Genomic DNA, 13,477 nt, shown 5'->3' on the forward strand with positions numbered 1-13,477 from the left:
TCACAAAATTTTCAAAATTGCCATCATGCTTTGATATGTTTCGTTTACTCTATAATTGAATCATATAAGGCCATTTTAAAAGCCAAAAATGCATTAGTGTGCCTTGATGCATTAGAAGAGCATAATGATTATGATGCATAGGATGACATTATTAAGACACAATGTTGGGTTGTTGTTGTTAGTGGAAAAAAAAGAAAGATTATATAGGATAAGACAACTTGCTGCAAATTATACTAGTGGAAAAGCTACCCTCAAGCACCAACCATCTTTTTCCACTAGTGTTGAGGAGGTCATTATCAACTAATGCAACAACTAGAAGCATGTGATCAGGCTCGACAAAATCTGGTCATGAGATTCCTACCTTTTCTCAAACTTGTCTTCAACAACCTCAATCCATTCCAATAACATCCCAACAATAACCCACTATAGTCCAGCTCACCCTATTCAGCTACAATCTTAAAAACAACAACACTCTCAAGAAGAAGAAAGTAATTATGATAACTAGTAGATTATTAGAACTTCTTTTCACCTTATTATGTGTTTTTTGTATTAGATGACAAATTTTTGCATGTCGATAGTTTGTCAAAAAATGCTATTACCGACGAATTTTCGTAGTTATTGACAAATAGTCGCTATGGATAAATCCAATTTCTTTTATTGATAGTTCATATGAACTTCAACTTGGATTATGCTCTCAAAGGTGACTTAGTTTTTTTGGATTCTTCTAACTATTTCTCTTGTTATAGGTCCCTTGAGTAGAAGTATATCATCACATATGAATTAAACTTTGTTAATTTTTCATTTTATAGCTTTAATTTAAAAAGAAAATAAAAGTAATTTTAAAGTTATATCATAAAAATATCCCTGCAAATATACATTTTATTTATTTTTTCCTCACAAAACTAGAAAAAAATAATCTCTTCGCATTTGAAATATTTCCTTTTGCAGATACATATTCTTTCCAAATTTTGAATCTTTCTTTATTTTTTATAAAAGTTAAAAACATCGTTTCAAATTACTATTTTTTTTCGTTTTTTTTTAAATCTTCCTTTTCATAAATTTAAAAATATATATTTTCAAAATAAACCTTCCCCTTTCAATCAAATCAAAATAATTTTTTTAAAATTTTTTTCGTTTTTTCTTTTATGATAAAATAAATAAATAAATAACTATATGTTATCAAATAATAGCGATTTGTATTCGTTAATGAAATAGTTCCCTGTTGTATCTTAAAGCCATTATTTTAAATATGGATATGCTCAAAGTCTCCAACAATATCGATTATTGCTTTGGACTATCCATAGAAGTACCCATTACTGAAAAAAATTATCAAATCCGAAATAGACTTTTTTTCCTTTCCTTTCTTATATATAAAGGTCAAATTTCCTTTTGTCTTTAATTTCAAAGTGAAAAATTAATAATTCTAATAAATAAAAACTTAATTAAATTTTAAATTCTTCATAAATTTTAATATATTTAATTAAATGTTTATTAAAAAATATTTAAAATAATTATTTAAAATGTTATTGAGTCGGAATCTAGAAGATACAAATAAATGGTGAGACGACGCTAAAAGTCAGCATACGTATTACTATTAGCAAATTAAGGCTTATTAAAGCCACTGTGCTTGCAAATTGCAAAGTAATTCACACGGCTAAAACAATGAAATAAAGTAATAAAAATAATAGAAAAATATCTAGTTAAATCCATAATATATCTATTTCCACAAAAATATCTTTTGAATTTCGTTTAGGTAACATCCATTACAATACCTTTTATAATTGAAGATATTTTATCGACAGCCAAATTTGACCCGCATATTCGTTTTGAGATGAAGACAAATAAAACTACACTTACTTTAGTCACTTTCTAGTTACAAATTGAATATGTTTTGAATCAGAATATAGAAGAGGCAAAACTCCGATTCAGAATTTCCATTGCTATTTGCAAGTGCTCAAAGAAGGTGGAGTTGTGATGGAGCTTTTGCCACGGGAATTGGTGTCCAACGTGTTCTCAAGGTTGCCAGCGAAGGTGTTGCTGCTATGCAAGTGCGTTTGCAAATCCTGGTTAGATCTCATAAGTGATTCTCATTTTGTTACCAATTACCCTCTTGTCTACAACAATCTTCGGAGCCAAGAGGAACATCTCTTGGTCATTCGAAGACCCTTTTTTTCTGGCCTCAAAACTTACATTTCTGTCCTTTCTTGGAACGTCAATGACCCCAAAGAACTCGTTTCGTCCAATGTTTTAAACCCTCCCTATGAGCACAACTCTGATTACAAATACTGGACCGAAATCATGGGTCCTTGCAATGGCATATACTTCCTTGAAGGAAATCCTAATGTCTTGATGAACCCTTCATTGGGACAGTTCAAGGCTTTGCCTGAATCCCATTTCACAAGTCCTCATGGGACTTATTCTTTCACAGATTATGCAGGCTTTGGATTCGACCCAACAACCAATGACTACAAAGTTGTTGTGATCAAAGACCTATGGTTGAAGGAAACAGATGAAAGACAACTTGGGTATTGGACAGCGGAGTTGTATAGCCTTAACTCAAACTCTTGGGGAAAAGTTGATTCTGCTCTCCCGCTCCCAATTGAAGTTTGGGGTTCTTCTCGGGTCTACACTTATGCCAACAACTGTTGCCACTGGTGGGGTTTTGTTGAAGAGTCAGGTGTCTCAGAAGATGTTGTTCTAGCATTTGACATGGTCAATGAGTCCTTCAGGAAGATAAAAGTGCCAAGAATACGCGACTCTTCAGACGAAAAGTTTGCAACTTTGGCACCCTTTGAGGAATCTGCTTCAATTGGTGTTGTTGTTTACCCGGTGAGGGGCACAGAAAAGTACTTTGACGTGTGGGTGATGAGAGATTACTGGAACGAAGGGTCGTGGGTGAAGCTATGCAGTGTTGGACCCGTGCCAGTGATTTACAAGCTCGTGGGGTTTTATGGGGGCAATCGGTTTCTTTGGAAGGACAACAACGAAAGATTGGTGTTTTATGATTCGGAGAATACAAGGGATCTTCAGGTTTATGGAAAATATGATTCTATAAGGGCTGCAAAATATACAGAAAGTCTTGTTTCACTTCACAGGGGAAACGAGTTTAGTCACAAATGTTTATCATGTACTTTGGTTCCTGACCCTCTGCTACATGATAGTGAATATCTTATTTCTTTTTAAAAAATAAAACTGTGTTGCTTTTAGACAGTATTAGGTTCTTTGGTTTGTTTGCTTTGTTGCTTCTGGATCAGCCATGTTAGTTAGTTGCCCCACGTTGCTGTAATTGGCCGATCACATAATGTATTGGATATATAAATATGTCAGCTTTCGTTGTTCAAAAGCATGTGCTGGTTGTAGTAGAATTTGGGTGTTCTGAATGTTAGACTTTGGGACTTTTGATTCATGTGCATTGGTTCCCTTTAGAGTTACGCCATTGAAGTTGAAAAGGAAATAGTTGTCATTTCTACTTGTTTTGCAAGTTGTGGAAATTTTTCCACTTAAAAAATCTTGACCAAGTTATCAATAGTCAATAGTGGCTTGCAGATTGTATTTATTTTTCTGTTTAGAAAAGGGAAAAGATGCAGTTTTATTGTTTGGAGTAAAACATTCTTATTCATTACAAAATTTTTAAAATATTAAACAATTTCCTAGTGGTTGTCTTTATAAAATTTGAATATATTTTTTAATATTTTCTAAAAAATTTTTTAAGTTCTTTTAAGTGAAAATAATAGATAGAAACTTATAAGCAATAATAATAATTAGAAAACTTACATTGATGATAACCATAAATAGCGTTAGTTATATATTTAATCTTGTATTAAATATATATTTAGTTAAAAAAACATTAATAATATATTTAATTATGTATTAATTAATTGTTTACTAAATGAAAATCGCTTTTAAGTACGAATGTCAAGAAGTGGGGTAAAGACAAGTTTCATTATTTCATTTCTACTTTCTATGTAAAAGCTCATGCACATCTTCATTTTCAATGAGTATAATTTTTTTATCTCATCTTCATCCTTATTAGGCAATGAATATACATGTGGCAAACTCCTTTCATGACCAAACGCACATATCAAGATGGGCTTCATATGTGAAAGGTGGCCCAAGCTTCTGTCTTTGGACTTGTAGTGTAGGGTTTTTGGGCCTAGAGAAGATGACCCATAAGAAGATGCATATCTAAGGGTTTCTACCTTAGGGTTTATGCGCAAGTTTGCTTCCCAAGCAACTCCCTATGTGTCTTGTAGTATGGAAGGGGAGATCTTGTTGTTAAAGACAAAAATGTTTATACGTCTAAACGCTCATGTTTTGAAGTCTTATCAGATAACATTAAAACGAGATAATAATAAAACAATTACTTAGGGTGAAAACACAAGAGTTAGAGCCTAAATCCCAAATACACAAACTTAGAACTAGAATCCTCAACATAGAAAAAGAAAACACTTAAACATCTAGGTCAAAACACCTAAACGCATGGCTAAACGTTGTTGTGCCTAAAACATCTAAGAAAGATTGAGTTAAACACCTTATAATACTTGGAATAGGTATTCAACTTCTCTAAAAAAAAATAAGTCAATACAATGTCTCTAACAAAACATATTAAAAGACGAAATTATTAAAATATGAAAGAAAGCTTAAGCAAACTAAACACTATCTATCTAAAATGAGACAAAAGCTAAATGAGTTTTTACTTGACTAAACGATACGATGAGCTTAACAAGTACCTCATCGTATGATGTAGTAACTATACACACTTGGTATCTTCAGAAAAGAACTTAATTGCAAAATGCTACCTAACGGTAGAATTTCAAAAAACACTTTGTTGTTCTGACCAAACATTAAATGACATTAAATGCTCAATGTTCAAAAATAACAAAAGTGATAAGAAAAGACGTATCTGCTACATGCATAATTTACTCTAATCTTGCAGATAAGTTACTCTACATGCATCCACAATGCTACAGATCAAATATCAAAAAGTGGACGTTAGAGACAAAGAAGATATTCATAGAATGTTCTTCACTTGAAACAAAGTCTAAAAAGATCTTACAACTTACTTCAAGCAAAGGACTGAAAAAGTATGCCTACTCTGACAAGTTGACTTACCCAACAACTGTTATGTAAAGAAGAAAAAGAAAGCACGAGTATCAAGACTACAAAGCTCAGTCTAATAGACAAATATCCATGCAGCCTATAAATAATAGATCTCTCAAGAAGAAAATCAAAAGGAAAGTTTAAGAGAATAGAAAAACAAAGCTTACAACGATAAATTTATCCTGAAAAGAAGAAGAGAAAAAGCTAAAAATAAAATACATCTAAGTTGGTGATCAAAGAATTTAAATAATATTTTCAAGCAAAAAAATAATAATAAATATTTTTTTTATAAAATTAAAATTAAATTTTAATAAAATAAAATTAGGTAAGTGGGTTGGTGGGCCAACCCGGCCCACCATGGGTTCAACTCGCATGAACCGGGTTTAAATGAGCCGGGTTGAAATCTGACCCGCATAAAAAAAATACAATTTTTTCATATCCAACTCGGCTCGAACCCATAATGGGCTGGGTTGGTCTGCGGGTTGTGACCCATTTTGACAACACTAATAGTGAGCATTCATTATCGAGATGTCTTTTCGAGTTAGAGATGAGTCAAATGCATAAAGGTTCATTCGGTTTTATGTTTCTATTTTTTTCTTTTTATTATTTCTAGTATGTGTTATTTCAATTTCATTATAGTTTTGAGAGCTGAGTGATGATCATTGATTCTTAAGTTTTGAAAATGAACTTTAAGGCCCTGTAATGGGCTTATTTTCACAGGATGTCTTCCTGAAATGTGATCAACCACTCTATGCATTGAATCTATATGAATCTATATGAATTTGACTCTAGTTTTTGTTCTAACCAATTCTCTTGGCTGATTCTTTGATTTTTCATATTTCTTTTGATTGTAATATCTCTGGTAGTTGATCTGCACATATGATAGTTTGATTTGGTATTGTTTTACATATGCATATAGAATTTAGTTGTTGATTTCAATTTTAGTTGAGAGTAATGGCATGATTATTCTTGATTACTTCTGTTTAGAGTATATGATTTGATGATTCACTTTAGGTTTTATGTTTTACATTATGATTCAGATTTGATGCTTAGCTTAAGAATATCTCTTGATTGTTAATGCATCTTTTTTAGACTTAGGTTTTGCTTTTGTTTTGTATTTTTGTTTCAAAGATTTTCTTTCCCTATTTTTTTATTAATTCATTTAGCACTTGAGTTCTGTTTAGATTGTAGCATGTATGTTTCTATTTTAGTTTTAGGTAGTTATAGTAATTACGTTGTATTTCTGTTTTGAGTAGTTTAGACTTTTATTTTCTTTTCTTTTATTCCATTTCAATTTCTTTCTTCTTTTAAACAGACTTTAGTTTAGATTTTTCTTGTCCTTTTTAGTTTCATTCATTGTAATTGTCCCCACCTAGTTTTATAGTAATAGTTCATAAATAATAAAAGATCTAATTATACATTCTAAAAGTTAACAAGTCGAGTCCTAGGATTGATATTTTGGTCAGCCCTTTACTACATTGGTGGGACCAAATTTGTTCTACTTTAGGCGACTAGAAGTCGTTTAACAGTAGATAAGATCAAACTCTTTCCTCATTTTTCCAAGTTCACTAAAGTCCATCCATGGGAAGTGAAAGGTAGCTTTCCTGAAGAATTTTATCATAACATGGCTCTGACCCTACTAAAAGCAAATGAATACGGAAATAAGCACATGAGAAAAGTACTTGTCATGCTAGATGTCATTGCACCCAAATTACCTCCGGTTGATGAAAGACCTCTAAAAATGGAGAAGATTAGGACTATTAAGGATACAAAACTAGCTCCCACAAAACCTTTGACAAATCCTAGAAGAATATGGGACAAAGACATCCACATTCACAACAACAAGTCAGAGGCTTATCTCTATTGAAAGTAAAACATATTCATCGCAATTGACAAGTTTTGAATTGATCATGCCTCTACAAGCCCCTTTTCATTCAAACATGAAAGTGATGAACTACAAATAAAGGGAGCATGTCTTCTACAAACCAATGCGGCCTTCTTAAGGGATCCATATGACATTGGGTACTGGCTTCTTCCCAGTCTGCCTCAAACATCACCATTTGACAAGTTGATAGTCAGATTGAAGAATGCTACACTTGATGTCATATGCAAAAATGTTGACATATTGACGAAGAGACACGTAAAAAAGAATAAGATGCTTGAATCAACTATCCATAGATCATCAAATGTAGAAGAAGTAGCCAATGAAAAAGACGTGCAAGAAGAAAATCAACCTGAATCAGCAGTCTCCAAAACATTCGCATCACAACCAATCATGTGGAAAAAGTGTTGACTATTGTCAAGACAGTTCTTGTCGAACAAGATGCAAAGGTTGAAGCAAAAATTGACGCTCTGTCATCCTAAATACAACTCCTTCTCCAACACATCACAACCCATCCTCCTCCAACTGTTCCCGAAAACCCTAAACCATGAGTCATAACCAATGCGTTCTTCCATCCAAAACTTTTGCAAAGAACACAATTAATTATGTGATTTACTATATCAATACGAATATTTGCCAAGTATATTTGATAATCTATTCATTTCATGATATATGATGATTGGACAAATTGTATGATTGCCTATCTTCATGCCCTACATGACTACGCTTGTGTACTACTAATTTTTTAACTGTGTGCATGATTGAGTACTTATTTCTTTTTAATTATGTTGTCTCTCCAATAAACCCTTTTTAATGATTTATCAAATAAGTGGGAGATAGGGTCATAACCTCAGTTTAGTATGTTAATTCTATGTTAATTCTAGGAATTATTGCATGACACTAAATGACAGCATGATATTGTTAGGATTAGATCTAAACCTCAGGTCAGTATGTTTCCATGATAAAGTTAGGGTAGCATAGAATCAGGGGAAGTTTCTCCAAATTCTTAGAGTTCATCTTAGGAGTTCATGTTTACATTTATGTAATCTGTTTTGTGTTTTAATAAAAGTTGTTGATTGTTACCTTATTTGTCTTATCTGTTGTTTATTTGTTATATAATCGTTTATTCGTTTATCATCTTTACCTCTATACGCAATAATGTTTTTCGATTCTTTCTACTAACAACATGCAAAAGATAAAAACAACAAAAGATGTAAAACACACAACAAACCAAAACACACAAGACTTAAAATTAAAATGTTGAACAAAGAATGATTACATCATTTAAATGTGTATTTGTTAAACATCAAAAAGGGGGAGATTGTTAAAGACAAAATCGTTGATACACCTAAACGCTCTCATGTTTTAAAGTTTAATCAAATAACATTAAAACAGGATAATAATCAGAAAATTACTCAGGGTGAAAACGCAAGACTTAGAGCCTAAATCCCAAACACACAAAACCTAAAACTAGAATCCTCAACATAAAAAAACTTAGCAAAACACTTAGGTTCTCAGGACATAGAAAAACATCTAGGTCAAAACACCCAGATGCATGGCTAAACTCCGTTGTGCATAAAGCGTCTAAGAGAGATTGAGTTAAACGCTCAATGCTTACAATACTTAGAATAGGTATTCAACTTCTCTCGAAAACAAAATAGGTCAAGACAAGACCTCTCTAAGAGAGTGACTAGAAGCATGACTATAAGGGTGAACTCTAAACATTATTCCTTATCTTTATTTTATTTCATTATGTGGACTTTCCCTAAGTTGACATATGTTGACTTGACTTTGGTTGACTTGTTAACTTAGTTGGCTTGACATAAGTTAACATGTTGACTATTATGTTAGTTTGCTTTGTAGGATGAGCTAGTGCCAACTTGGAGAAGTGTAACACTACTTGGAGTATAGGAGAGCATCATCCTTAGCCAAGCAAGTGAGGCACGTATTTGAACCTTGGGAGACAAGGTTGACCTTCTCTATCTAGAAGGTCAAAGACACACCACCTTGGAGGCTTGTAGACCAAGTTAGGGTTCTCTTCATTTCAAGACACCTTCCTTTTTGACCTAGTTTCTAGAACATTACTTTATCTTTTTTTCTTAAGTCATATGTGCTTGGAACTAATAGTTTTCAATTTATCATTTATCTTTCTTTGATTATGTATAAAATCCATGTTAACTATCTCAATTTCAATTTTCTTTTAGGATCATACAAATTCATGGAGTTAAACTTGTATTTTAGAGGGAAAAAAGAAGAAATTAAACACTTTTGAAGAAATTTACCATAACACTATTATAGTGCCAATTTTGAGAGCTCGAGCTATGAAGAAAACCTAGGCAAGAAGGTTTCCTCACTGACTTAAAGCATAGAATCCTTTATCTTGAAGTAACATTAGGTAGCCAACTTAGAAACTCAATGCTTAAGCCATAGAGAAAACCTAGTGAGAGAGGAAACCTCAAGATTAGAGCTATAGACCACCACTTGAGTTGTGTTGCCAAAATTTATAAATATCAGCACCTTTTATAGATTTCGAAAGAGAAGAATAGAAAAGAGACTTCAGTTGAAACACCTTTTAAGATACTTTTAGAGAAATTATAAAGAGTCTTCTCACCTATATATTTTGTAATTAATAGAAAATATTTAGAGGATTAGGAGATATATCTTCTTTATTGTTTATACTTCTTTCTATAATTTATGAGAAGGTAAATTTCCTTTGTGTGAGAGAAAAGATATAAAAGATTTAAACTCTTGTATTTGATAAAACCTTCTATTTATGAATAATTTCTTTTGGTAGAATAATTTCTTTTGGTTTGAAGTTTGTTAATTGATTTATATTTGTTGCTTGAACACTCATTTTAAGTACCTAAAAAACACTTTCAACTTCCACTTCCATAAAATTTTGTATTTCAAAAAGTAAAAATCTGAAATACAGTTTTTTATATTTGGATTTGTAAATTCAAATGTACAAAATTTACATTCCGGATAGCATAATCTAAAAACATTAGAATTTGAGAGCACAGAAAGAAATTTGTGGATGTGCAGGAAGAAATTGCCGTAGAAAGACCCCAAGAAAAAAGTTAGTTTTGGCAATGCCTCATTCTGGTAAATAACTTGTAAGTATAATCTATATAAATATAATACAGTAATATTAATAAGCAAACAACATTGCAAGATGCTTGCATTCTCCAAATCAGGATCAAAGAAAATTTCTACAAGTATAATGTAACGTTGAAATTTGAAACAACACATACATCTAAGACGCTTGCATTCACTAAGAAACTTATCCAATGTTTTCAAACACTATATACAAATTCACGAAATGCAGAAGGAAGGAAAGGAAGTTAACTATGATGTATTCTTGTGGACTTTGCATAATACGTTGAATTCAGATATAACGTTGACCCACAAGAAAAGTGAAGGTTCTTTTCTGAACAATGATTACTGAATCTAAGAGAAATTGAAATCACATTTTTAACCACTTTGGTTTAACAAGTTTTTTTTCAGCAGGTTTTCGTTGTTCAACAGGAGGAGGATGTGTTGCCACAGCAGGTTCAGGTTCTGACTGTACTAAAGGCTCAGATTGTTGGCCTTGATCATTAGCAGCATGCAGTTCCTTCAAAGACAAGATATCTTCTTGAAGGTAAGGACCAGTGCTACCTAAACACCCCATCAAATGAGAAAGGAAAAAAAATATAACAGCTGGTAATTATTTAATCCCATACAAGGTATTAAGAAACACTTTATCATAGCCTTTTCAGCAGTGCTTCTCAAATTAACTAGAAATACACGTCAATGGCATATGATGTGAACAAAATAAGTTAAGCTACTATCAATTTTATATTGCTCGATGCGGCGCTTGATTGCATATACTTGATGAAGTGACATTTCACATTTTAGGCATCAATATAAATGCTTAAACAGTACCGAAAGAGACTAAATATAAAATCTGAAACAGATCAATAACAAAATAAAATACACAAGAGTACAACTGCAAACTTGAAGAATTTGAACATTGAATGAGGTTCAAAAAACCTACAAATACGCCAAAAATATCTTCTTCAAAATTGATCTCACATGTGGAAAAACCATGGGATTTATATAGATACCAAGTCTATCAATTTTAGTATTATGACATGAAAATTTGGTCCTCCATAGATTAGTACTGATATAATAATCAGGTAACCCCTAAATTGATCCTTCATTGATTAGTGTCACGACGATAATTCTCCAAAGATTTTGTGAAGTGAGATAAAAACATGAAAGAATTGCTAAACATTTCCTCTTATGTTGCTAATTCAGTCTTCATTAGAAATATATTAGACATATATGCAGACATTTGAGATATTCAAAGAATTCATTTGGAAACAAAAGTTTCTGACACTAATATTCCAAGGATTTAAGGACTTACTCGGAATAACACGGTACTCAAAGGACTTTACAGCAATATAACACTGAAAAAAGGATTCTCATGACAGGATGAACTTACCTTTTGGGACATCGTATGAGAAGTAGACAATGGCACCAGGACAAAAGCCAGCATCATAAAAATTCTGAGACATGTCTTTCATAATCTTTTTAGGCGGAGTAGTATCTGCATCATTCAAAGTTAATATGATTTATTTCTCAAATTATGTCCAAAGCAACTTTTTACTGGTTAATTATTTATAATCAAGCGATGATTCATAGTAAGCTACGCTAAACTAATAGTAGAGTTAAGGGAATTTGAATTATGCCATAAAGGTCGGTACAAATTCTAAGCACCATATATCATTCAAAATTTAATCTCAAATAAATACTAATATGCCTACATATATAGAATGGCTGCTCTGGCAGCACAATAACTTTAGTCAGGACATCAATTAAACTCTGGACTGTTTCCGATGGGTGGAATGTAGTCTCCAATGTGTGATTATCTGGGAATCGAACTCTAATTATAGCCTGCAAAAAACCCCAAACAAACTTAAAAGATAAATTTATGTTTTACCAATCTGATTAATTCATAAAGCATTTATGAGCAGATAAAATATACCCCATATGGAACAGATTAAATCTTGTACACAAGTGAAATACTGTCTATACTTAGGTTTCTGATTGTTTCCAATTATTTTTGTAAATAGATAAATTCTAAACTTTTAATCCCTAAAACTAATCATATTGATTATCAATTGAAAATAAGACTGATTTATTATTCTCAATCATGAAAAATACATTCTCATATCCTCTATTTGTAATAATCAAATTCTCCTAAAAAGGAAAATAGGAAAATTAGGAAAACAAAATAAAATAAAAGATTATATATCTATATCTTTTAATTAGGAAGATTCTAAAGATATTTTCTCTAATTACAACACTCCCCCTCAAGTTGGTAAATGAATATCAATCATTCCCAACTTGCCTACAAGATCTTGAAATCTACCCGGAGGAAGCCCTTTTGTAAAAATATTTGCTATTTGAAGTTCTGTAGGAACATGAGTTGTAATCACAAATCCTCTGTCAAGATTATCTTTGATGAAATGTCTGTTAATTTCAATGTGTTTGGTTCTGTCATGTTGTACTGGATTATGGGTTATGCTCATAGCAGACTTATTGTCACACTGTAGTTGCACCGGGTTCTCCACTTTGACTTTAAGTTCATCCAAAATGATTTTCATCCAGAGTCCTTCACACATTCCTTGAGCAAGGGCTCGAAATTCAGCTTCTGCACTAGAACGGGATACTCTATCTTGCTTTTTGTTTCTCCATGTTACCAGACTATCTCCAAGAAATATACAATACCCAGAAGTAGATTTTTTGTCAGTAATAGAACCTGCATAGTCTGCATCAGTATATATCTTCATAGTCAATGTGTCTTCCCTTTTGGATAATAACCCCTTTCCTGGACTTGACTTCAAATATTGGAGAATTTTGTCAACTGCTTGCATGTGTCTCTCTCTTGGATCATGCATAAATTGGCTCACTACACTCACAACATAAGCAATGTCTGGTCTTGTGTGTGATAGATAAATCAATTTTCCTACCAATCTCTGATATTGGGCCTTCTCTATAGGAGCACTTTCTTCACTTCCAATTCTGTGATTCTGTTCTATAGGAACTGTTGAGGTTCTACATCCCAGCTTTCCTGTTTCTTTGAGGAGATCAAATACATATTTCCTTTGGGAGATGAAAATTCCGTTCTTGGAGTAGGCAACCTCTATTCCAAGAAAATATTTGAGTTTTCCTAGGTCTTTCATTTCAAAATGAGCTGCCAATTTATCTTTTAATGTCAACTTTTTTGTTTCATCATCTCCTGCAATAATCATATCATCCACATAGACAAGTAATAGAGTGATTTTACTTGTAAAAGAGTGCTTTATGAATAGAGTATGATCTCCTTGGCTTTGTCTGTATCCCAAGGAAACCATTGCTTTTGTAAATCTTCCAAACCATGCTCTAAGGGATTGCTTAAAACCATACAATGCTTTCTTCAGGAGGCATACCTTTTTTCTTTCATTTTTC

The 13,477-nt window shown here is 32.3% G+C and overlaps 2 protein-coding genes across 7 annotated transcripts in view; one reads left to right on the forward strand and one right to left on the reverse strand.

Moving 5' to 3' along the window:
* The first annotated feature begins 1,830 nt into the window (after positions 1 to 1,830).
* On the forward strand, positions 1,831 to 3,406 carry LOC124820936 (F-box protein CPR1-like). Its single transcript, XM_047292727.2, has one exon. It carries the CDS (start codon positions 1,975 to 1,977, stop codon positions 3,181 to 3,183), a length of 1,209 nt encoding a protein of 402 aa, XP_047148683.1. The 5' UTR covers positions 1,831 to 1,974; the 3' UTR covers positions 3,184 to 3,406.
* Positions 3,407 to 10,130: 6,724 nt separating this feature from the next.
* PUX1 (plant UBX domain-containing protein 1) overlaps positions 10,131 to 13,477 on the reverse strand; it is a 28,363-nt gene continuing 25,016 nt past the window's right edge. For all 6 annotated transcript variants that reach the window (XM_088115987.1, XM_088115985.1, XM_088115988.1 and 3 more), the window contains exons 5-7: positions 11,791 to 11,920; positions 11,469 to 11,573; positions 10,131 to 10,639 (exon numbers count right to left, since the gene is read on the reverse strand). In XM_088115987.1, coding sequence (XP_087972113.1) covers positions 10,446 to 10,639; positions 11,469 to 11,573; positions 11,791 to 11,920 — 429 coding nt within the window. In that variant the 3' untranslated portion in view covers positions 10,131 to 10,445. The remainder of the gene's footprint in view (positions 10,640 to 11,468; positions 11,574 to 11,790; positions 11,921 to 13,477) is intronic.

This window comes from Vigna umbellata, chromosome 5 (genome assembly GCF_029865625.1).
Source record: "Vigna umbellata cultivar VRB3 chromosome 5, Vumbellata_1.0, whole genome shotgun sequence".
NCBI lineage: Eukaryota > Viridiplantae > Streptophyta > Magnoliopsida > Fabales > Fabaceae > Vigna > Vigna umbellata.